Source organism: Carcharodon carcharias, chromosome 31 (genome assembly GCF_017639515.1).
Source record: "Carcharodon carcharias isolate sCarCar2 chromosome 31, sCarCar2.pri, whole genome shotgun sequence".
Taxonomy (NCBI): Eukaryota; Metazoa; Chordata; class Chondrichthyes; order Lamniformes; family Lamnidae; genus Carcharodon; species Carcharodon carcharias.
Window position 1 is genome coordinate 11550169 of NC_054497.1, and position 25207 is coordinate 11575375.

Sequence of the window (25207 nt, forward strand, 5' to 3'; positions counted from 1 at the left end):
ACTCTCCAGATTGAGGAGAAAATAAAAACAAGCAAATGCACTAATTGTCTCCTTTCCCAGTTTCACCTGCAGCTGCTAGAAACCCCCTTTGCAGCAGGAATTGAGAGAATACAGTTGCAGAAATTGCTTCCTTCAGAAATTCCCAGCAAGCTTTTTAGTGATGAGCAGAAGTCAGTAAACTAGCCTGGGCAGGCATTGGATCAAATCTAGGAAGTTGGACAGATTATGTTACTAAATCCAGAATTCTTCCCCTACTGCAAATGTCAAGTTTGAGGATGGGTTCTGGGGAAAGATTTTATACCTGGAATGTCAGAGTGTTTTGGCTACCTGCCCCAAATATTTGTGTTTATTCACCAAAGACTGAAAAGTACATTCCTCAGAGAGAGCTGCAGGCAGCAGTTGTACAAATGTCCACCTGTGTAAAAGGTAAGTGGTCAAATCTTTTTAACATATATAGTTAAAACACCCCCCAACCGAAAAACAGAGCAGCTTGTTACAGCCTAACATAAAAACCCCCTCAATTGTACATGTCTTCCCTCCTAACTTTTGCCAAGTCTGAAGCAGATATGCTCCAGACTAAAAGCAAATGCACTAATTTGGCATCCTTTCCCAATTTCTAGTGTTCCATAGCTTCCTGACATTTCACCTATAGATACTAGAAGTCCCCATTACACCAGGAATGGAGAGATTACAGTTCTAGAAATTGTATATTTCTGAAAATCCCTGCAACCTTCTAAATGATGAAGCGGACTTGTCATCAAGTTACCCTGGGCAGGCACAGAAAAGGAAATTGGTCATGGAAGAACTGAAGACCTGTTAGAAGTTTTGAATGAAACTGCATTTTCTACAGCTAGGGATCTGAACTTGGGTTGACAGTGGTGTAGCAGTAATCTCACAGGACTAATAACCACCCAGAGACCCAGGCTTCTGCTCTGGGGACATGGCCTCAAATCCCACCTCAGTAGCTGGAGGGATTACAACTCAATTAATAAATCAATAATTGAAAATCTAGACTCAATAATGCTGGCCATGCTTTTTTTGAAAAATATACTTTATTCATAAAATATCTGAAAGAACATTACAAAACCATCATAAAAAGTACAATCGGTTTCAACTTTTTCATGTGGATCACGAGGTGCTTCAATGCAATCAATGAATATTAATCATTTCAACATGGGCATTACAGACAAACAATCTGACAACTCCAATACCATTGCACTATCAACATACACCATGTTGCACTCAGAGGTGCTTCAGTACAATTAGTATTCAATGCATACATTCATTGTGAGCTGTACAGCCCGAGGGGGTCTATACAATTCCCAGCCCCTCGGTGCCCTATGACAGAAAGGTCTTAGACAGCGACCTTTCCCCATTGTGCCTTTGCAGCGGCTGCCCCAAGCTTTATTGCGTCCCTCAGCACGTAATCCTGGACCTTGGAATGTGCCAGTCTGCAACACCCATTCGGGGGACCAATTTTACCATGGCCCCGAGCCAGCCCCACAGAGTGAGCGTGCGATCCAGAGCCAGCACTGCAGTACTGATTGAGAGCAGCACCATCAAGGGGCATCTTTTGACTGGTGCATGTATAAAAAAAAAATGCATGGTACTACTTCAGATAGAAGTTGCTATTCACTCATGTATCCTGAGGAATATTTATCCAGAGCCAACTTAATGGAGCAGGTTCTGGTAATTTAGCAACTATCATGTTAGATTAAATAGTGACTCCAGCCAATTCAACACTTAGTGATGCTTGGGACATCAAGGTCAAAAAAGTTCTGCATTTCATTTGAAGGACCTTACATGGAGGGTCAGTGTTCCCAGAGGAGAGCTTGTGCAGATCCAGCAGACTCTGGTTCACATTCTTCTCCATCTGCAGAGCTCTCTGCATTGCCTCCAGACCATTGCTCCACTCATCCTGCTCTGGTTTCTGGAGTTTTGGGAAATGGAAGGAAATCCCATTAGCAAATAGTATTACTGGATTAAATTGTTAAAAACCCAAATCATATTCACATCAATATCCACTAGAGAATCCAAAAAACTAAATAACCTCGCTAAAGCCAGTTACGCCTTTGCTTGTACATCTTCTGCCTTAGGGCTCACCATCTTCAAGTTAGCTTCCAGTGACAGCTCCAATCCTTGTATTCATCCCCATACTCACCCATTATCTTCTATCCCACACTTCACCTCCCTGTCAATTATGACTGAGCTCAGTATACAGCCCAGTTTAGCATTGCTTCCATCCACATTCCCCATTTTATTTTAACACCCTTTGGTTTATCCAGTTTCATACCACTTCCAATTCCATGCACTTCAATTTTAGCTAGAAATTTACCCAACTCTAAAAAAAAATCCATCTATGTAGCATTCATCAATTCTCCTCTAGATTGAGAAAATCTATTCACAAAAGGCAATTAATTCATACTCCCCCACACCCAAAGTTTATTAAAATCCAACCTTGACATCCTCCAGGATGATCCGGCCTCCACGTTTATTCTGGAATTTCATCAGTTTCTCAGCGTGTTCCCATTCCTCATGTGACTGCTCCTTGAAGAACTCAGCAAAGTGACGCAGGGCAACATCATCCTGGTCAAAGTAAGAGGACTGCAGGGAGAGACAAAGCAGAAGGGAGTCATGTCAAGCAGCTGTTATCCATTGACAATGCAAAAATAGTACCAATGTCATGGTAGATAAGTTACCCATTCTCTATCTCAATACTTTGCTTTCAATTAAAGGGGCTTACAGCTTAAGGAAACAATGTCTTCTTGCTAAAGAATTTGTTTCATTACATGATGTTGAAAGACCCTGTCAAATAAACAAGGCACCTGGTTGTATTAGAAGACGTGAGTGAGCAGTAATATTTCTTGGAAGTAGTGATCTCAGCTATGAACCTGCAGTTGGGTAAAGAAGCAACTTGAAGTTAAAGAACAAAACCGTTTGTTTTCAGCAGTGTAATATTGTCAGTGGCAAGTGCAGGGATCCCACTTCAGGAATATCAGACAGTTGTCCAGCATTTTACTCAATTAGAAAATAAGAAAAAAAACCGGTCAGAACCAATGTTTTACTAATTAGTTACCTCATTAAATTTAATTGTTTGCTTCCAACCAAGTTGGAAAAGTTTACCAGGTTTATGAATATTGAGTTACAAACTTACAACACTTGAGCTCGTTTCTGGTGTGAACACCAGAGAAAAAAAAACTGTCTTTAAATGGGGTCTGCTACATGTTAGCATTCATTAGATGAAGTTGAGACAGATAGAGAGACATATAAAAGCTAATTCATTGACCAAGGAAAGCTCTGCTTAGGACACAATGATATCACAATCTTAATTTGAAATAGGATCCCAAAACCATAAATCTCACCATGGAGAGGTAAACATAGGAGGAATAGAGCTCCGGGTTGATCTGCTTGTTAACAGCATCCTCACAGTCCTTGTGGTAGTTCTGAAACACTTGGGAAACCATCTTTACTTGTGAAATGTAAATGTAAAAGTTAAGTAACCAGAGGTCCATGTTGCCAGGAAACGATGACCACAAGAATCAGTAAACCACAGCATAAACATCAGTCAAAATTGATGCAGATAAGCATCAAATCCAACCTTGATGTCCTCCAGGATGATCCGGCCTCCATATTTATTCTGGAATTTCATCAGTTTCTCAGCATGTTCCCATTCCTCATGTGACTGTTCCTTGAAGAACTCAGCAAAGTGACGCAGGGCAACATCATCCCGGTCAAAGTAAGAGGACTGCAGGGAGAGACAAAAACGGAAAGGAAGAGTTAGAACAAGTGTAGATTATATCTGTGGCCAACTTGAAAGTTTTAGAATAAATGATTTCAAATCATTAGACTCATTTGAAAAAAATGTGTTGAAGTTGTTTCAACACTCAGTCCATGCTTAACGCAATAGCAGGACATCCCTTTCCTTCTCTTTCTTACTTTTAAAACCAGTGATTAAAAATAGAAAACCCAGTACAAATTCAGTTTAATACAACAATTCAATCTCAGAAAAGAAAGCCCAGTGCGACAGGATTTACTTATTTAGGATGGGGGAAAAGGAGAAAAACACTCATCTTAAATAGTCAATTTTGCACTAGTCACCTGATTAAGTTTAATTACTATTATTAAGCAAATTCATACACCTTCAAGATAAATCCTCTATTGGAAGCTTCATGAAGCCCTAGAGTTAAGTTCAGATATAAACAGTTCAGAACTGGGTGAAGTTATTATAGAACAGGAGATAGTCTGTTAAAAAAAAACTTTCAACAAAAGTCTCACTCCATAACATTCACTAGGAATGTTCTAAGCCCCATTCATTGACCTAGAGAAACTCCACCTCCCCAGAAAACAATGAAATCGCTCTTAATTTTAAAATCATACCCCCAAAAATACAACACTCACCATGGAGAGATAAACATAGGAGAAATAGAGCTCCAGGTTGATCTGCTTGTTAACAGCATCCTCACAGTCCTGGTGGTGGTGGTTCTGACATATTTGGGAAGCCATCTTCAATCTACTAGCAACAAGAACCAAGTTCAAACAACAACACTATAACTGTGTTCTGCACAAGCTCTTGTATTTATACCACTGGGATATCCTGCATTCAAACAGGGAATGACATCACCAATGATGATTGACAATTCTGGATAGCCAATCAGGAATCTGCCATGAATCCAGGCACCAATTAACAAAGGAGAGTGGGTGGAGTGAGATACCCAGAGCCAATTAGAGCTTTGGAATGCAGGCAGTTTTGGATGATTATTCTGTGATTACAATATAGGAACAGGAGGAGGCCATTCCACCCTCCAGTCTGTTCCACCATTCAATTATCTCATGACTGGTCTGTGTCTTAATGCCATTTGTCCACCTTGGTTCCATGTGCCTCATAGCCTTAGCTAACAAAACCTATAATCTCTGTTTTGAAATGTTTATTTGATCCAAACTTTTTTATGGGGGGACTGTTCCAAACTTCCATTCTCCTTTATGTGAATAAATGTTTCCTAATATCAGCCCCGAATGGCCAAGATCTAAACTTAAGATTATCGCCCCTGTTCTATAGGAAATAATTTCTCTCTATTGACCTAATCAATTCTATCAATCATCATCAACACCACAATTATAATCATCCAATAATCTTTTATTCTCAAGGAATTGCAAGACTAGTCTATGCAGACTGTCCTCATCATTTAACCTTTTTAGCCCTGGTATCATTCTGGTGAATCTGTGCGCCATCTCCTCCAAGGCTGATATATCAGAACTGAGCAAAGTACTACAGATGTGTTCCAATCAGAGATTTATATAACTGTAGCAAAAACCTCCATCCCTTTCTATTCCAGGACCCTTGTGATGAAAACTAACATTCTATTTGCTTTTTAAACTAACTTTTGTACCTGTGCATGATGTTTTAGTAATTTCTGTATGTGGACCCCTTAATCGCTCTGTGACTCCTCAGTCCCTAACTATTTAGAAAACACACAGATTTATCTATCTTGGCCCAAAACAGATGATCTCGCTCTTCCTTACATTGAACTTCATCTACTAGGGTTTTAACCTACTCACTTAATCTATCCAAGTGACTTTGCAACTTTCTGTTCCCATCTGCATGACTTATTGTACCCCCGAACTTAGTGTCAACAGCAATCATGGATATTCAGTTCTCTAACCCTTCATCAATGTCATATAGAAATTTCATGAAAAGCTGAGGCCCCAGTACAGATCCTAGGGAAGAAAAACTAATCACATCTCGACAATTGGAGTACACTTCCATTATCCCTGCTCTCTCTCCCACCCCCTAACCAATTTCCCTACCATATCTAGAGGTTACACCGGATTCCATTTTTCCCAATAATCTCTGACATGGACCCTTTTCAATGAAGTATTCAATATTGGTTTTATTGAATTTACTCCAAGGCCCCTTGTTCAGAGGGATTTTTTTTTTTAAAAAGAGTCAGTCACATTGCTATGGGTCTGGAGTCACATGCAGGCCAGACCAGGTGAGGACAGCAGATTTCCTTCCCTAAAAGACATTAGGAACCAAATGGTTTTTAACTACAATTGACAATAATTTCATGGACAGCATTAGACTTTTAATTCCAGATATTTATTGAATTCAAATTCCACCGTGTGCCATAGTGGGATTCAAACCAGGGTCCCCAGGGCATTACCCTGAGGCTCTGGATTACCAGCCCGGTGACAATGTCACTATGCCATCACCAAGTAATTTCACATGGTATCAGATATAATTAGACCAATCACTTGGAGAATTGACAGACAATTTGACAGGATAGGGTTGGTGGTGTTCCAGGATACCAGAATTCAGAACGTTGACTGGAATAGTCTGAGATTGACCTGCAGACCATCCACACCAATCTCAAATCAATGACAATTGGGAGGTAGGTTTGATTAGAAATTTTCAAACATAAGTATTGCCTTTGAGGAATAAGCATGGGGGAGGGGCCATTAAACACATGACAACTGCCACACTCAGTTGTTCAGTGTTTGATTGTGCGTGTGATTAATTAAACCTGGGTGTAGTATTTAAGGAAATCTCTATAGTGGTAATGTCACTGGACTGGTAACCCAGCAGCCAAGGCTAATGCTCTGGGGAATACTGTCCCACCACAATAGCAGGTAGAACTTGAATTTAATATCTAAAAATCTGGAATTGAAAGCTAGTCCCTGTAATGGTGGCCACCATGAAACTAATCAATTTTTGTTAAAAACCCATCTTGTTTACCTTTGGTTAAGGATGACAGATTTTCATTCCCAAGTCTGGCTTACATGTGACTCCCGATCCACAGCAATGTGCTTGACCCTTAACTGATAGAGAAGCTATTCAGTTCAAGGGCATTTAGGGATGGGAAATAAAATACCATTCTTGCCAGTGGCACTCAGCCCGAGAGAGAGAGAGAGAGAGAGAAAAAAATCAAAACCACAGAAAGAGCAGACATTTTAGGAAATCATGAAATAAAACTCCCATTATAGACACACAGAAGCTGATATCATCGCTTCTGAGGTGCAAACAATCCATCCAAAGACAGAATCCAAAAAAGGTGGTCCATGCTGTATTATATATACAGGCCTAAACCAGTGAGAGATTTGTGACACCAATCTGAACAAAGGCACTTCAACTGCCTAGACTTATGCACAAGTCTGAATCAGATCCAAGAAAAAGGGACTGGTATAAGTGAAGGCACTAATTCACCAGTTCCCAAGAGAACCTCAACTATGATGTTGGTCTGTATGTAGGAATAACCCTCCAGTAGAATTGCCGTTTTACAGTTGAAGTCTAACAAAACTTCTTGGTGAGAATTGGGAGATGCAAGCACCTAAATCAAGCTAAGAAATCAGAGAGATGGGGAGAAAAGCCTGAAAGCAAAGATGTAGAAAAAAGTCTTAATGGGATGATGTTATTGCTAGATATCATTACTAATGATTAAAAAGAAAAACAGTTTGAAATGAACACTTTTATTTTATATTCAGTAAGAGAACTGAATTATTGGGTCACCCTTTTCATTTCCACAATATGGATCAACAAGTGGGATTTCAAAAACCCAGTCAGCTCAGGGTGAGCTTGTCAAACAGGTACTCTCCCATGTCATTCTCAGGGGCTCCCAGTCTCCTCAGGTTGGTGATGTGATCTCCAAGCTTCTTGATCATCTTCACTTGCTCATCCAAGTAGTGAGTCTCCAGGAAGTCACAAAGCTGGAAAAGTAAAAGGAGCATCAGTAGCAAAAAAATGTTAAACAAGGATCTTACACAAATTACAGATTTGCAATTGGATGTAGGCAAAACTACTGCCCATGGGGAACAGTTATATTTAGCCATACAAGACCATAATTCACCACAAGTGGCAGGTCATTAATTCCAGGAAATTGGAGCATATTCCTTAAGAAGCATTTGATCCCTCAGGTACTAAGTGGCCTGGGAACTGTTGGGTAATTCAAGTCTAAAGTGCAGACCAGACATTTCCCCCTAAACCCAAAAGACAACCAGAAACCAAGTGTGAAACAAACCAATTGAATTATTTCCAATGTCAAGTTAAGTTACCATTACCACCATCAAGTCATGGTAACATTAGGGAACTCACATGAGGGTCAGTGTTCCCAGAGGAGAGCTTGTGCAGATCCAGCAGACTCTGGTTCACATTCTTCTCCATCTGCAGAGCTCTCTGCATTGTCTCCAGACCATTGCTCCACTCATCCTGCTCTGGTTTCTGAAAGGGGAAAAAGAAGTCTTATTAGTGCTATTGGGGACAGGGGAAGGCAGGTCTGAAGGATGTTATGCTTACAGTTAACTAGTTAGGAGCCACAGGTGTTAACTTGGAGAATGCAACATTGGAATACTGTGGGGTTAATCATGGAAACAACATGGGAAACTATTACTGGATACATCATAAGCCCATGAGTTACAGAAACTCCATGAGTCAGTCTCTTTAAATTGTCAAATGATTCCCCCTCAACACTAATCTAGGTCAGAGTGATCAAAGCCTTACCACCTCCTCTTCTGCCCATCCTCAATTCAAGACAAGCAACTTCAGTCACTTGAAATATTTAAAACCCATGGGTAGTGGTAACATTTTAATCATGAGGAAACTTAAGCAAAAGCACCACAGAAGACAAAAATCCAACCTTGACATCCTCCAGGATGATCCGGCCTCCACGTTTATTCTGGAATTTCATCAGTTTCTCAGCGTGTTCCCATTCCTCATGTGACTGCTCCTTGAAGAACTCAGCAAAGTGACGCAGGGCAACATCATCCCGGTCAAAGTAAAAGGACTGCAGGGAGAGACAAAAAAATGGAAAGGAAGAACCTGGTCAGGTACAGATCTCATTCATGGTCAGCTTAAGAAATGGCAACAGCGTCAATCATTTTACCCATTCACTTCTTAAAACACTACATTCATTTTATTCCAAAAATTTGCTTTCTGTACTAATGCAATTTTTCCATCTCTCCCCACAAGGAGGCCTAATACCTACAATTAAAATAAAAGTCTCAAATTCAGTTTAACACTCAATCATTGCTTCATGGAAAGATCCAGTCTCAGGAAAGACATTTTAACACAACAGGATTTACTCATTTAGAAAAATGAAAGGGTGGAGTTGGCCATAATCACTTCTCATTAAATCATAGTTAATTTTAATTGCTCCCATCCAAGTTGGATAATTTGGCCAGATTCATTCATCTTCAAGATGAATCCTCTTATTGGAAGCTTTGTGGAGCCCTGGAGTTAGTTTCAGATATAAACACTTCAGAACAGGGTCAAGTTATTATAGAGCAGGGAGCAGTCTATTAACAAGACCTTCAACAAAAGTCTCACTCCATAACATTCAAACCCCAATTCATTGGCCTAAAGGAATTCTACCCACCCAGAATACAATTAAATCACAGACTTAATTTGGAAATAAGGTCCAAAAAAATACAACACTCACCATGGAGAGATAAACATAGGAGGAGTAGAGCTCCAGGTTGATCTGCTTGTTAACAGCATCCTCACAGTCCTTGTGGTAGTTCTGACGCACTTGGGAAGCCATCTTCAATATTACTATCACCAAGAAAGTTCCAGAACTGACCCTTTCTAACACAGGCTCTTGTATTTATAATACTGGGACATCACCAATGATGATTGACAATTCCCAATAGCCATGATTCCAGGCACCAATAAGGGAGAAGGGTTGGGGTGTGATTCCCAGAGCCAATCAGCTTTGGAATGCAGGTAGTTTTGGATGATTATTCTGTGATTGCAATGTAGGAAGAGGAGGAGGCCATTCAGCCCCTCCAATCTGTTCCACCATTCAACTATATCATGGCTGGTCTGAATTTAATTCCATTTGTCCACCTTGGTTCCATATGCTTTCCTACCGTTACCTATCAAAAAGCTTGGTTTTGAAATTTTTACTTATTCCCAATGTTCCAGGCAGAAAGTCTCGAGATTCCCATTTTTCTTATTGTGAGGAATTGCTTCCTAGCATTGCCCTTAAGTGGCTAAACCTAATCTGAAGATTACATCCCCTTTTCCAGAGCAAGCTGTTTCTCTCCATCTACTTTATCAAATCTATCAATCAACCTCAATATCCCAATTATAAGTATCCCATATTCTTGTGTACTCAAGGCAATGTGAGATGATTCTGTCCAAACTGTCCTCATAATTTAATCCCTTTACACCTGATAACATTTTTCGACTGTGTGTTGCCCTCATTCCGAGACTAATATGTAAGAACTGAACACTGTACTCCAGATGAGATCTATCCCGTACTTTATACAACTGTAGCAGGACATCCACTCCTTTATATTCCAGCTCCCTTGAGATGAAGGTTGAAATTCTATTAGTCTTTTCAATTTGTTTTTCTTTCTATCCATTAATTTTTAGAAATTCCTGTACCATTTCCTCCCCATTTAGTTAAAAACTCTGATTTATCTTTCTGGATTCAAAGTAGATGTCCTCACACTACCTCACATTGAACTCTCTCTGCCACAGGTTTTCCCATTCACTTTATCAATGTCCTCTGCAACCTCCCTCTCCCATCTACACTATTTACTGTGCCACCTAACTTAATGTCATCAGGAAACTTGAATATATGGCTCTCTATTCCTTTCTCTACACCATTCATAAAGATAATGAGAAACAGAGGCTCCTTCACTGATCCTGAGGAGATGACTAGTCCCATCCTACCAAGTCGAGTGCACACCCATTATACCTACTCTCTTCCTCCTATATCCTAATTTTAAAGGTTGTATCCAATTGCCATGTTCCTAATAATCTACCGTGTGGAAATTTGTCAGTGATGTAATTGTGGTTGGTTCCTTTGACTTTCCTCAAGCTGAATCTGATAATGTGCTTTCTCAGAATCAGAGCTTCACAATATATTTCAGACTGATGGGTTTGCAAACGGGAATTCCACCCTGTGGATAGTGTTGAACACAAGTGGATGCATGTTAACTAGCTCATTGAAGAGGATCTTGGGGGACAGATGGGTGTTATGGCACAGCCAATGGTAAACGCTGAGATGCTCAAATCTCAACTTGAAACAACTGCCACAACTGTTTTGGAATTTGTATAAATTGAGATGCGGGCTTTGAATGCAGTAATAATGAGACCACCGAGTCTTCTAGGTGTCATACAAAATTAAATTAAACCTTTATGAATAGAAGAAGTGATTTGAAGTACCTACATAGATCTACAAATTACTACTATGATAACTTGTAAATCTCCTGAACAATTTAACTCCCAGCTATATTTTCGTTAAGGCATCGGTAAGACACATAGTTTTTAAAAAAGACCCAGGCAAAGTAACTCATGATACCCTGAAACAGTCGAATTCAAAATGATTTTTCTTAACTTCAGTTCTTTTTAGACAGCAGCTTGAGGTTTAGATGCTGGAGCCTTTTCACACTCGTTAGATGTTAGAATGCCTTCCCTTGCGCACAGCCTTCTCTCCTTTACCCCTATTTTCCCCTTTGAATGCAAATTCCCATTGTTTCACTATGTCTTTGGACTTTACCTCTCTTTTGGTAGAAATCTCTCAGTACAAATTTACCAGTAATCTTTGAGAAAAATATACACACTGCTTCTTAACATCTCCTGGCGAGGTGAAACATTTCACCCCTCCTTTGAAATCAATCTAGTCTGGTTTATTTAAAGATGCAAATATTCCCTTTACACCCATGTTTACCTACGTAACATTTCAAACCCAGCTTATCTTCTGTTATATCAATGCCTTCAGACCAGCTGCCTTTAATTCAATTAAGTCACACACACACACAGGCATAGACCCAGACCCCACTCTTATTCTACTTTACAATCAATTCCAATAACATGAAAAGTATTATATCTTCCTGACAGGAGGTGGGGTCCTAAGCACGTCCAAAACAAAAACTTCCACAATGTTGATCACAAAAGAATGAAAGAGGCCAAATTACATCAGACATGTGAAATAACCAACCAACGAACTGGAAAATGGGATGTGCATCAGTGCAGAGTTTCAAACTGAACTCTTCACTAAACTGCGACGTGGAGTTTTAACCCCATCAAATCTGAGCTGCGAAATCCTGTGTTTTGCCTCTTCCACAAGTCTCAAGTTTGAGACTGTAGCATGAGGAAAGATTTTATACCCGCAATGTAGTGTGTTTGGCTACCTGCCCCAAGTATTTCTGCATTTGCTCACCCAAGATTCTAAGTATATCTCTTGGAGAAGAGAGGTGCAGGCAACAGCTGAACAAATGCCCACCTGCCCATACATGGTCAATCTTTGATTCTATAGCAATCTGACCTCCCAACCCCCACCAAAAAAAGAGTGGTTTTAGATAGTCTAGTATAAAATATCTCAATCCCACATGTTTTACAAAATGCAAGTCTGAAGCAGAGACTCTCCAGATTGAGGAGAAAATAAAAACAAGCGAATGCACTAATTGTCTCCTTTCCCAGTTTCACCTGCAGCTGCTAGAAACCCCTTTGCAGCAGGAATTGAGAGAACAAAACAAAAACAAAATTACCTGGAAAAACTCATCAGGTCTGGCAGCATTGGCAAAGAAAAGAGTTGACGTTTCAAGTCCTCATGACCCTTCAACAGAACTGAGTGAATCTTAGGAAAGGGGTGAAATATAAGCTGGTTTAAGGCGGGGGTGGGGGTGGGGGGAGAGAAGTGGGTGGGTGGGGGGGTGGTGGTGTGGTTGTAGGGACAAGCAAGCAGTGATAGAAGCAGATCATCAAAAGATGTCACAGACAAAAGAACAAAAGAACACAGAGGCGTTGAAGGTGGTGATATTATCTAAACGAATGTGCTAATTAAGAATGGATGGTAGGGCACTCGAGGTATAGCTCTAGTGGGGGTGGGGTGGAAAGGCTAGCAGGGCATAAAAGACTTAAAAATAATGGAAATAGGTGGGAAAAGAAAAATCTATACAAATTATTGGAAAAAAACAAAAGGAAGGGGGAAGAAACAGAAAGGGGGTGGGGATGGAGGAGGGAGTTCAAGATCTAAAGTTGTTGAATTCAATATTCAGTCCAGAAAGCTGTAAAGTGCCTAGTCAGAAGATGAGGTGCTCTTCCTCCAGTTTGCGTTGGGCTTCACTGGAACAATGCAGCAAGCCAAGGACAGACATGTGGGCAAGAGAGCAGGGTGGAGTGTTAAACTGGCAAGCGACAGGGAGGTTTGGGTCATTCTTGCGAAAACAGACCACAGGTGTTCTGCAAAACGGTTGCCCAGTTTACGTTTGGCCTCTCCAATGTAGAGGAATTGAGAGAATACAGTTGCAGAAATTGCATACTTTCAGAAATTCTCTGCAAGCTTTTTAGTGATGAGCAGAAGTCAGTAAACTAGCCTGGGCAGGCATTGGATCAAATCTAGGAAGTTGAACAGATAAGTTAAAATTTTAAATGAAATCATATTTTTCCCCAAGCTAAAAATCTTTGGTGAGCTGAGGTTGACAGTAGTATAATAGTAATTCCTCAGGACCAATAAGCTAAGGCCCAGGCTAACACTCTAGGACATGGGCTCAAATTCCATAATGGCAGCTGGTGGAATTTAACTCCAAGAAATCTAGAATTGAGAAGCTAGTCCTTGGTAATGATGACTATGTATTGTTGTTAAAACCCATCTGACTGGCTCATATTCTTTAAGGAAGGAAAGCTGCCATCCTTACCTGGTCTGGCCTTTGTTTATGACAATTTTCACAGGCATGAGGAATGATTGGAGAAGGTGGGACTTGGAGAGAAGGAAAAGAAGAGACTTGTCAAGTTTTCAAAATCATGAGGGGTCTGGGCAGAGTAGGTAGAGAGAAACTGTTCCTGCTTGTAAACTGTTCCAGAACCAGAGGGCACAGTTTTAAAGTGTTTTTCAAAAGAAGCAACTGCAGAGGGGAGAAAAGAAAATTTTTTCCACACAGCGAGTAGCTAGGGTTCAGAATGCACAGCCCAGAAGTGTGGTGGAGGTAGGTTCAATTGAAGCATTCATTGATCATTTGAATAGGGATAAGGGGAAAAGGCAGGAGGTTGGCATCAAGTTAAAATGCTCAGAGCTGATGCAGACATTAGTGGCCTCCTACATTAGATCCACAGAAACTGTTGACTCAGCCACCCTCTGAAATGGTCCAGCCAGCCACTTGCTTGCCAGCAATGCCAACCGCATAAAAGGAATTAAAACTAGCTGAAGAATTATGGAGATAACAACTAGTTCCATGAATACTGATTTATTTCCATATTCAGTAACAGAAATCACAATTGGATTACAATTCAACTCCAAAATCCTAGTCAATGCAGAGTGAGCTTGTCAAACATGTACTCTCCCATGCCTTTCTCAGGGGCTCCCAGTCTCCTCAGGTTGGTGATGTGATCTCCAAGCTTCTTGATCATCTTCACTTGCTCATCCAAGTAGTGAGTCTCCAGGAGGTCACAAAACTGAAAGAAAGACAATGGGAGAGAAATTAAAGATATTAGAGAGGATCTTTCCTGGATGGAAATAAGATAAGAACTTCTGTCACAGAGTAAAAAGACTGCTCATGGGTTATGCAGGTAATTCTGGTTAAAATGTGCCCAGGTAGAAAGTCAATTCCAATCAACTGGGAGTGAGTGAGTGAGTCAAGAAACAGATTTCACAATCTAAATGCCTGGGAACTGTGATCCAGGTCTACAAGGTTTCCATTAGTCATTTACAGTCTTCATTGGAAACCTATATGCAATTCTAGAGTGAAGGCAGATTCCAATATCAGCAACTTACATGAGGGTCAGTGTTCCCAGAGGAGAGCTTGTGCAGATCCAACAGATTCCGGTTCACATTCTTCTCCATCTGCAGAGCTCTCTGCATTGTCTCCAGACCATTGCTCCACTCATCCTGCTCTGGTTTCTGAAAGGGGAAGAGAACTCTTGTTAGTGCTACTGGGAATTGGAAAATTCTTGGGATGCTCTTTTGGAAACCAATAATGGACATTAGATCAGTCTAAGAGTGAGATCACAGATTCATAAAGCCTTTTTGTCTTTTTTTGGGGAAATGACTCACCCAAAAAAGTGCCCATCTCTACATCAGTCTTAGCCAAGCTCTAAAGTTAATTAATTAGTTTGCTGCACAGGAACATGAGGAACCCATCCTTTTGATCCTCCTCTAGCCATTTGGTTAGGATGATCAAGTACCAAAGCCACACCAACTCATCCCCTGCCCATTCTCAAGTCAATAGTAGCTGTTTTAGTCACTTCAGATAAGAGGAACCAGAAAGTATAGTAGTAGTAGGTAAACTATTTAAAAATAAGTTTCAATAATAGCTTTGAAGAGAGAATTGGGTCTGTACATGAGAGGGAAATAAATTGCAGTATTATGGAGAAAGAGCAGGGGCGTGGGACTATTAAGGAAGTTATTTCAAAGAGCCAGCACAGGTCTCACTGATTGAATAGCCTCCTTCTGTGCTTTCTGAATCCATGGTGAGTTAAAGAACATCTGAATATCATTTCAATCAGATTCAAATATTCTTCAGCCACATTGAAAGTTGACCATTAAGGGGCACATCTAACATACAAAATTGACAGGCAGGAAAAGACCAGCTGCTCCATCAGGCCTGGCCCAAAACACACCGCAGCAAATGGAGACGTGTCTGTGGGTGACACTGGATTCAGTGACGTTCACTCCCTCTCATTCTCACATTTCCATTTCTCTGTCCAATGGTTGCTTTGAAAATTCCCTCACGATATCTTGATTGCTTTGAATATTGTATCAGCTTCACAATTCATTGCAAGGGGAATAAGAGAAAAACCAACACCCTCACCTTGATATTCAATGGGCTTTATGATTGCTAAATGCCCCACCATCAACATCCTGGGCATCATATATTGACCAGAAACTGAACAGGACCAGCCACATGAATACTGTTGCTACAAGTGCAGTTAAGCGGCTAGGAATTCTGTGGTGAGTAACTCACTTCCTGATTCCCCAAAGCCTGTCCACCGTCTGCACGAGTAAGGAGCATGATGGGATACTCCCCACTTGCCTGGATGAGTGCTGCTCCATCAATACTCAAGAAGCTCAAAACCATCCACAACAAAGCAGATTGCTTGATCATCACTCCATCCACCACCTTAAACACTCACTCCCTCCACCACCAACACACAGTATCAGCAGTGTGTACCATCTACAAGATGCACTGCAAGAATTTACCAACACCTTCCAAACCCATGACCTCTACCACCGAGAAATACAAGGGCAGCAGATGAATGGGAACACCACCTCTTGCAAGTTCGACTCCAAGTCACACACCATCCTGACTTAGAACTATATCGCCGTTCCTTCACTGTTGCTGGGTCAAAAGCATGGAAAGCCCTTCCTACAGCACTGTGGTTGTATCTACACCACTTGGACTGCAGCGGTTCAAGAGTATGGATCACCACCACCTTTTCAAGGGCATTTGGCAGTGGGCAATAAATGTTGTTTTAGCCAGTGACAACCAGATCCTGTGAAAGAATAAAAAGTAGTAATAAACTTGACCAGATTATGAAAAGCCACTTCAGCAAAAGTAACAATTTATTATTAAATTGAAATGAGAGAGTTAAACAGCAAGATAATTTCAGATTTAACGCAGTGACATCATCGATAATAATGTCACAAACCTATCTGTATTCCAAAGCTCTGATTGGCTCTGGGAAAGCCCAACACCCTCCTTTGTTAATTGGTGCCTGGATTCATGGTAGATTCCTGATTGGCTATCAGAAATTGTCAGTCATCATTGGTGATGTCATTCCCTGTTTGGATGCAGGATGTCCCAGTCGTATAAATACAGGAGCCTGTGTTGGTGAGGAGGTCACATTGTCATTTGAACTTACTTTCTGCCACCTTAAAATGGCTTCCCAAGTGCGTCAGGACTACCATGAGGGCTGTGAGGATGCTGTTAACAAGCAGATCAACCTGGAGCTCTATTCCTCCTATGTTTATCTCTCCATGGTGAGTTTTGTATTCCTTGTCACTATGTTCTGTAGAGTTGGAAAATCTCTAGTTCAATGAGATGATTTTATGAGCTTCTGCCCTTTACTTTCTTTCTTGGGTGAATGTATCATTGAGCAGTGAGTGCTTCCAGTGTGTAATACAAGATGATGTGGAGCGAATGGACTGCTCCTTGTAGCAGCTGCTGTCTATTGAGAGGTTTAATAGATGAAACTAGCTCAGCTGCTGCCTGAGTTTGTAACTGATGAGCACAAACCTGGTCAAGTGGTTGTTAACATTAGACCAAGTTCAGTTTCAATGGGGTGTCTGTAGTTTGGGACATGTTAGCAATTCCCCATTTATATTCTTGCCTTTTTAGTTGGAAGTGAAGCAGTGAGACCCCTGGGTTACTTTTAGAATGCTTAATCTATGTTGATTAAGGATGCTCCTTATTCCATTTTCATAGGTGGGATATGTGTTTATTATAGTGCCTTTCACTAATGCACCAACCAATTCATGCACAGCAAGCTTCCACTAACAGCTCTCTACCTGGGCAGATAATGATTAAATTGTCTATTTTAGTGTTTTGTTCAGGGGTGAATGTTCTGGAGAACACTGGACAGAACTTTGCTTAGAAACTGTGCTGAAGAATGTTGTATCCACCTGGGAGCAGATGGAGCCTTTGTTTAACCTTTCATCAGAATGATGGGAAGAATACTATGCATCAAACTAAACTCTCTAATACTTGGCGTGAATCCTAATCCCCATTTTTTGATCTGTTTGTGGGATCTCTAGGTTTTTATAGGGATGCTGTCTGTGTTCAAGACTAGTGAAAAGCATTGAGCTCTGAAGATAGGGGTGGTACATAATTGATGTTGAATTCTATATTAAAATCTAGGTCCAGAATTAAGCTTGAAATCTTTCCACAGTCTTTTTACTTTGACCGGGATGATGTTGCCCTGCGTCACTTTGCTGAGTTCTTCAAGGAGCAGTCACATGAGGAATGGGAACACGCTGAGAAACTGATGAAATTCCAGAATAAACGTGGAGGCCGGATCATCCTGGAGGACGTCAAGGTTTGATTTAATGGATATCTGCATCCACTTTGACTGAAACAGAATCACTGCATTAAAGTATGGAATTAATATTCTTGTGACACTGATTCCTGGTAACATGGACCTCTGTTCCTCACTTGTGCTTTGTCTAATCCACTGGAAATAAATGGTCTGCCATTCCCCTTTCAGAAACCAGAGCAGGATGAGTGGAGCAATGGTCTGGAGGCAATGCAGAGAGCTCTGCAGATGGAGAAGAATGTGAACCAGAGTCTGCTGGATCTGCACAAGCTGTCCTCTAGGAAAAGTGACCCTCATGTGAGTTCCTGATGTTTTAATGTGGACTATTGGAAAAATGAACATGGGTGATGTTGCTGTTCCTCAAGATCCCTACACTCTTTTTATTGGTGTCTCTTGGGGTTATAAGGGGAGAAGACAGATGTTCCAGCTAACCTGGGTATAATCACTTTTTTAAATTCCCTTTATAAATTATCTGACTGTGTACTCTAGTCCAAAGTAATTGAAATCCAATCTGAGGGAATTTATTTGATACTTTCTACTGTTGCATGTAACTAGTTTCCCCCTCCTTCCAGCTTTGTGACTTCCTGAAGACTCACTACTTGGATGAGCAAGTGAAGATGATCAAGAAGCTTGGAGATCACATCACCAACCTGAGGAGACTGGGAGCCCCTGAGAAAGGCATGGGAGAGTACCTGTTTGACAAGCTCACCCTTGGGGAGAGTGACTGAACTGATTGCAGGGAACAACCTTATTGTTTGCTATTGTATTTGAATTGCCTGCCTGAGGTAGTTCAAGGAACTGTTCAGACTTGTGCTTCATTGTGAATGCTAACCCTAAATAAATAAAATATGGACTGCATTTTGGCTTTTTTTTTTTGTAAATAGCTTTTTTGTAAGTAGTTTGTTTTTCAGATTTATGTGGTTTGCAAATGAGGTAAATGTTGACTGTCCAATTTGGGGTAAGCCTATTCTGAGTAGAAATGCTCCCTTGCATTGATCTAGTGCCTTTGCACAACCAAATTTGCAACTTCAGCCAAATCATTGGTCGATTCTTAGGGGTATCTTGTTTGGGAGGGAAATCTCAAATCTAACCCTAGCTGGCTGAATAAGGAACAGTTGCCACTGGTGATGAATATTCTGCTGGCTTTTTTTTTTTTGCATCAAGAACAACTTTCAATCCTTCAAACCTGTTATATACTAACTGTTGCAAAATGTAGGAACTCTTTATCTATCTATCTATCTATCTATCCATCCATCCATCCATCCATCCATCCATTTGATGTTCCAAACATTTCAGTCCAGGAGTCAAATCCATTTTTTGTTCTTGATACATAGATGAGTTGAAGCTTTTATGTCTATGGAATTACTAGAAATACACTGAGGGTGCTCACTCCCTTTAACACATACTCTGGAGCTGCTCCTTTCAGTATTCTGGTGAGCTTTGTGAACAAAAGTAGGAAATAACAGCCATACAGATGTGGCTTCTGGGAGCTCTGAGTTCCTGGTACTAAAGAAAATTAGAACTTGGTCATTGGGCAATACTGAGATACCATCTTTACTTGAGGGAGGGGAAGTGGTGATCTTCCTTGTTGGAAGAAGATTGAAATTGGTTCTGAAATCTGTCTCTAGACTCCCAACTGAATCTAAAATTAGGTTAGACTTTGAAGGGAGAGTAAAAGTTGTCAAACTATAGTTGAGCAAAATCTAATCCTTCGGCTTGGCAAGGAGTGAATGTAGTCATTTAAAAGCCAGGGGGTAATACCAAGCAAGTGAAATATTTCACTTAACACCCTGTTCCATCAAATTCAATACCAGCAGCATCTGCATAAATGTCTTTCTTGTTACATTTAGTCCCAGTGAACATTTCATATCCAATAGGAATCATCCTTTCCAAATCCTACTGCATCTCCATTGGTCTCCTTCATCCTCAATGATTGAAGCTTTGTTGCTATGACTGCATTTATCCAATGTTTAACAGTTAATTTTAGGAACCTGGATGAGGACAATGTAATTAGAAGCTTCAGTTATTAGAATGTTTATCATGTTAATGTCTTCGCATCTCTCAAGTTTTCATATTCCACAAATGGTAAAGGATGATTCTCAGCATTGTGAGCTTTTCATGCCCATCACCAGCCCCACTCCCTACAGGTTGTGATACTGAATTCAAAGTTTCCTGTGGAAAAAATAAATCAATAGTTTTCTCAGAATCAGTAGCCACAGACCTACATCAAAGTGTCTGGTACCCATTGAGTGACCGTGTGATGTCCATCAGTCAGACAATGCCCTTTGTGGTCATAGGATTTTCACTGCATCTCAGATCCTTTTTGACCACAACAGGTGTAAACACCTGGATACATTTCCTGTTCAGGTGGATCAACTGTGCCCATCGGTGGCCTCTCTCCCTAGTGGTTCGTCCCTGCAGAGTGACTGGTGGCTCCAGATGTGAATCACTGTCACCTCCATCTGGCCCAGCTAAACTTGAGTTTTAATCCAAGGAAACACATCTCATCACCTAATCCAGGACTGATCCACTTCTGTAATGAAACCAGATGTGAACACATGGAATCTCAGTGAAACAGTAACATGAGGGGAAAGACCCAGGGGGAGAATTGAGAATTCTTTTTAAGCAGTGAGTTGTGATCTGGAATGCACTGTCTGAAAGGATGGTGGGAACAGATTCAGTAATAACTTTGAGGAGAGAAATGGTTATATACATGAAAATGAAATACATTTGTAGGGTTATCAGGAAAGAGCAGGGGTGTGGGACCAGATGCATAGTTCTTAGAAAAAAAAACCCAGCACAGGGTGCACAGGTTGAATGGCCTCCTTCTGTGCTTTATGAATCTATGGTGAGTTAAAGAGCTTCTGAATATCATTTCAATCAGATTCAAATACTTTTCAGCCATATTGAAAGTTGACCATTAAAGGACACAACTAACATACAACATCGATGGGCAGGAAAAGACCAGCTGCTCCATCAGGCCTGGCCCAAAACACACCGCAGCAAATGGAGACATGTCTGTGGGTGACACTGGATTCAGGGATGTTCACTCCCTCTCATTCTCACATTTCCATTTCTCTGTCCAATGGTTGCTTTGAAAATTCCCTCACGATGTCTTGATTGCTTTGAATATTGTATCAGCTTCACTGTTCCTGGCAAATAACAAACTTGTCCAGATTATGGACTTCAGCAAAAGTAACAAATTATCATTAAATTCAAATCAGAGTGATAAACAACGAGACATTTTCACAGTTGAAGAAGGTCAAGGAACCCAAAAGCAGTGACATCATCAAGACAAATCTCCCAAACTTGCCTGTATTCCAAACTTCTGATTGGCTCTGGGTCTCTCTCCCTGCCCCACAAACCCTCTCCTTTGTTAATTGGTGCCTGGATTCATGGCAGATTCCTGACTGGCCAATGGGAATTGTCAATCATCATTGGTGATGTCATTCCCTGTTTGAAAGCAGGATGTCCCAGTAGTATAAATGCAAGAGCTTGTGTTAGAAAGGGTCAGTCTAGAACTTTCTAGGTTATAGTGAGCAGTAATATTGAAAATGGCTTCCCAAGTGCGTCAGAACTACCACAAGGACTGTGAGGATGCTGTTAACAAGCAGATCAACCTGGAGCTCTATTCCTCCTATGTTTACCTCTCCATGGTGAGTTTTGTATTCCTTGTCACTATGTTCTGCAAAGTTGCACATTCTCCAAGTCAATGAGATGACTTTATAAACTATATATTTTTTTCCCTGGGGTGAAAGAATCATTGAGCAGTAAGTGCTTCTACTGTGTAATACAGGGTGATGTGGAGTGAATGGACTGCTCCTTGTAGCAGCTGCTTTCTATTGAGAGGTTTAATAGATGAAACTAGCTCAGTTGCTGCCTGAGTTTGTAACTGATGGAGCACAAACCTGGTCAAGTGGTTGTTAACATTAGACCAGGTTCAGTTTCAATGGGGTTGTCTGTAGCTGGGGATATGTTAGCAACTCCCCACTTGGAGTCATTTCCTACAAATGAAGGAAAGAAAACTGGTGTTCAGAGTGTGCAAAGTTCTTGATGTGTGTAGTGTGACATTGGTGTGAAGGGTTCTTTTTTTTGGATTCTATTTTCATGCCTTTTACTTCAAGATATCCCAAGCTGTCGTATGGTCAATGAATTATTCACTCTGAAATGCAGCAACCAATTCATGTCCAGCAAGATTCCACTAACAGCTAGCTCTTTTGCATGGGGAAGTAATGATCAGATTGTCTACTTTGATTTTATTCGTTCAGGGATAAATACTCTGAAGAACACTGGAGAGAACCTCCTTTAGAAACCGTTCTGAGGATTGTTATATCCACCTGGGAGCTGATAGAGCCTTGGTTTAGCATCTCATCTGAATGATGGGAAGAATACTATGCATCTAACTAAACTCTAGTGCTCGATATGAATTGTATTCCTGAACTTTTAGTTTGGGTTTGCTGGATCTCAGGGTTTCTTTAATCCTGAATATTGGTAGCTTCCCTATTGTGCAAAACATTGCTCTCTGAAGATAGAGGTGGGAATAATTGATTTTTGAATTCTGTATTGAAATGCACGTCCAGCATTAAGCTTAAATTCTTTCCACAGTCCTTTTACTTTGATCGGGATGATGTTGCCCTGCGTCACTTTGCTGAGTTCTTCAAGGAGCAGTCACATGAGGAACGGGAACGCGCTGAGAAACTGATGAAATTCCAGAATAAACGTGGAGGCCGGATCATCCTGGAGGACATCAAGGTTGATTTTAACGGAATATCTGCATTCCCTTTGATGTTAATTCCATGGTGATCTCTAATAATTTGATATTCTTGGGGTTCATTGTTTTCTGGTAACATAAACCTCTGGTTGCTTTAATTGTTTTCCTTATGCATTCTCATGTTTATTTACAATGGGATTAAACAACTATCTGCCTTTCCCCTTTCAGAAACCAGAGCAGGATGAGTGGAGCAATGGTCTGGAGGCAATGCAGAGAGCTCTGCAGATGGAGAAGAATGTCAACCAGAGTCTGTTGGATCTGCACAAGCTCTCCTCTGGGAACACTGACCCTCATGTAAGTTCCTGATGCTTTAATGTGGGAGTGGGTAAAATGTTACTGTCTGTGATCTCTATACATTTAACTGATTTTCATTGTGGTGTCTTTTGACTTTCTTGGGTGATGGAGAGGGGGCAGATGTTGTCCCAGTGACCCTAGGATCTATTTTCTACAGGAATTCCCTTTATCCATCTTTATTACATCATCTGACTAACCTTTTGTCCAATGGGATTGAAATCAAATGTCTTGAGGATATTCAAAACAAATAATAAAAAAAAAAATACCTGGAAAAACTCAGCAGGTCTGACAGCATCTGCAGAGAGGAACACAGTTAATGTTTTGAGTCTGAGTTGGTTCTTAATATTACTGGATGTAACTAGTTTGCCCCTCCTTTCAGCTTTGTGACTTCCTGGAGACTCACTACTTGGATGAGCAAGTGAAGATGATCAAGAAGCTTGGAGATCACATCACCAACCTGAAGAGACTGGGAGCCCCTGAGAAAGGCATGGGAGAGTACCTGTTTGACAAGCTCACCCTGGGGCAGAGTGACTGAACTGAATTTACTGCATGGATCAAGCTTGTGTAAATATTTGTTTGGCCCGACAGCTTAATGTTGTGCCAAGAGTTGAGGCCTGGACTCCATTGTGAAATTTACTAAGAGTAAATAAACTGTTCAACATGGACTCTTTTGCCTCCTGGCATTTTTAACATTTATTCAGGTTAATGCTGTCCTTTAGGTTTACACCAGTTAGAACATTGGTTTGTGTATCTTCAGCTTTACCTTGGGACCACTGCCATTATAACGAAACGCATGCTGACCTGTCTAATTCTTTTGTGCATTTCAGTATGTTGCAATCAGTTGGAAATGCTCTATTACAATAGTCTGCATTGATCTAGTACCTTTTTGTTTTCCAACCAAGTTTGACACCTGAGCCTCTTTTTACACCTCAGCAATAGCTTTTTTAACAGTGTCCTGTGTGGGAGGGAACTCTCCCAGAAATTGGTGCTTAGCTGGTTGAAGGACTTGTTGCTCAAGGTGATGAATGTTCTGTCTCTTCACTGGGGACTTCCTTCTGCCTACAAGAACTGTTTTTCAGGGCTTTACTCTTCAAGTATTTCAGTCCAAGAATCGAATCCACTTTCTTTTCTAGAATTTGTGGTGTTATGTCTATGGAATTTTTAGTGAAATACTCTGGGGGTGGAAGGGAAGCTTGTTTACTAAACTTCATATCCAGGTAAGCTTGGTGAGAAGAATAGCAAATAACAGTGATGAAGAGCTGGGTTCTGGGTGCTCCCAGTACTAAAGGGAATTGTGTGGGTCATTAGGCATTGCAGCTTGAATGCCATTAGTTAAGTAAAGGGAGGGAAAATGGTGATTCCTTGTTGGGATGAGACTAAAATTGGTTTTGGAAGTTTGTCTTGACTCCCAACTGTTTGAAGAGAGAGAGTAAAAGTTGTCAAACTGTAGTTGAGCAAAATCTAATCCTTCGGCTCAGCAAGGAGTGGATGTAGTCACTTAAAAGCAGAAGCTAATCCCAAGCAAGTTAAATATTTCACTTCACAGACCCTGTTCCATCAATTTATGAAACTCATACCAGCAGTTCCTCCAATAACTGTCTCTATTTTGCATTTAGTCTCAGTAAACATTTCATACCTAATAGGAATCATCCTTTCCAAATTCTACTGTCTTTCATCCTTCTGAATGATTTGAGGTGTTATTGCTATGACTGCATTTATCCAATATTTAACAGTTAATTTCAGGAACTTGGTTGAGAACTGCAGTGAGGACAATGAAATTAGTCCTCAGTTATTAGAACCCCAGTCATGTTAATGTCTTTGCATCTCAAGTTTCCATGAAAATCCACAAGTGGCAAAGGATGATTCTCAGCATCGTGAGCTTTTCACACCCATCACGATCCCCAGATTGCGATACTGACTTCAGAGTTTCCTGTGAAAAGGATCAATCGATAGTTCCCTCCGAACCCGTAACCACGGACCTTCACATGGTCACTCAATGTGTACCAGAGACCTTGATGATGTCTATCAGTTTGGATAAAGCCCTTTGTGACCACAGGACATTCACTGCATTTTGGATCCTTTTTGGAGCAGAACAGGTGTAAAAAAAAAACCCAGATACATTTCTGTTCAGGTGGGTCAACTATGCACATCGGTGGCATCTCTCCTGAAAGGCT

The 25207-nt window shown here is 40.7% G+C and overlaps 6 protein-coding genes across 6 annotated transcripts; 2 read left to right on the forward strand and 4 right to left on the reverse strand.

Annotated features, from left to right (window-relative positions):
- Positions 1-1714: 1714 nt before the first annotated feature.
- LOC121271505 (ferritin heavy chain B-like) lies at positions 1715-3464 on the reverse strand. The gene is made up of 3 exons (XM_041177488.1): positions 3363-3464; positions 2458-2604; positions 1715-1930 (listed from the first exon to the last, which is right to left on the reverse strand). Exons 1-3 carry the CDS (start codon positions 3462-3464, stop codon positions 1715-1717), a joined length of 465 nt encoding a protein of 154 aa, XP_041033422.1.
- A 101-nt stretch (positions 3465-3565) lies between these two features.
- LOC121271506 (ferritin heavy chain A-like) lies at positions 3566-4515 on the reverse strand. Its single transcript, XM_041177489.1, has 2 exons — positions 4399-4515; positions 3566-3745 (listed from the first exon to the last, which is right to left on the reverse strand). The coding sequence occupies exons 1-2, from the start codon at positions 4501-4503 to the stop codon at positions 3566-3568; spliced, it is 285 nt and encodes a 94-aa protein (XP_041033423.1). The 5' UTR covers positions 4504-4515.
- A 3039-nt stretch (positions 4516-7554) lies between these two features.
- LOC121271564 (ferritin heavy chain, oocyte isoform-like) lies at positions 7555-9530 on the reverse strand. Its single transcript, XM_041177573.1, has 4 exons — positions 9429-9530; positions 8628-8774; positions 8087-8212; positions 7555-7701 (listed from the first exon to the last, which is right to left on the reverse strand). Exons 1-4 carry the CDS (start codon positions 9528-9530, stop codon positions 7555-7557), a joined length of 522 nt encoding a protein of 173 aa, XP_041033507.1.
- Positions 9531-14245: 4715 nt separating this feature from the next.
- LOC121271507 (ferritin light chain-like) lies at positions 14246-14921 on the reverse strand. The gene is made up of 2 exons (XM_041177490.1): positions 14712-14921; positions 14246-14392 (listed from the first exon to the last, which is right to left on the reverse strand). Exons 1-2 carry the CDS (start codon positions 14919-14921, stop codon positions 14246-14248), a joined length of 357 nt encoding a protein of 118 aa, XP_041033424.1.
- A 1852-nt stretch (positions 14922-16773) lies between these two features.
- LOC121271561 (ferritin heavy chain-like) lies at positions 16774-18706 on the forward strand. Its single transcript, XM_041177570.1, has 4 exons — positions 16774-16916; positions 17825-17971; positions 18140-18265; positions 18541-18706. Exons 1-4 carry the CDS (start codon positions 16815-16817, stop codon positions 18694-18696), a joined length of 531 nt encoding a protein of 176 aa, XP_041033504.1. The 5' UTR covers positions 16774-16814; the 3' UTR covers positions 18697-18706.
- A 2816-nt stretch (positions 18707-21522) lies between these two features.
- LOC121271565 (ferritin heavy chain B-like) lies at positions 21523-23568 on the forward strand. Its single transcript, XM_041177574.1, has 4 exons — positions 21523-21624; positions 22574-22720; positions 22908-23033; positions 23413-23568. The coding sequence occupies exons 1-4, from the start codon at positions 21523-21525 to the stop codon at positions 23566-23568; spliced, it is 531 nt and encodes a 176-aa protein (XP_041033508.1).
- Positions 23569-25207: the final 1639 nt, after the last annotated feature.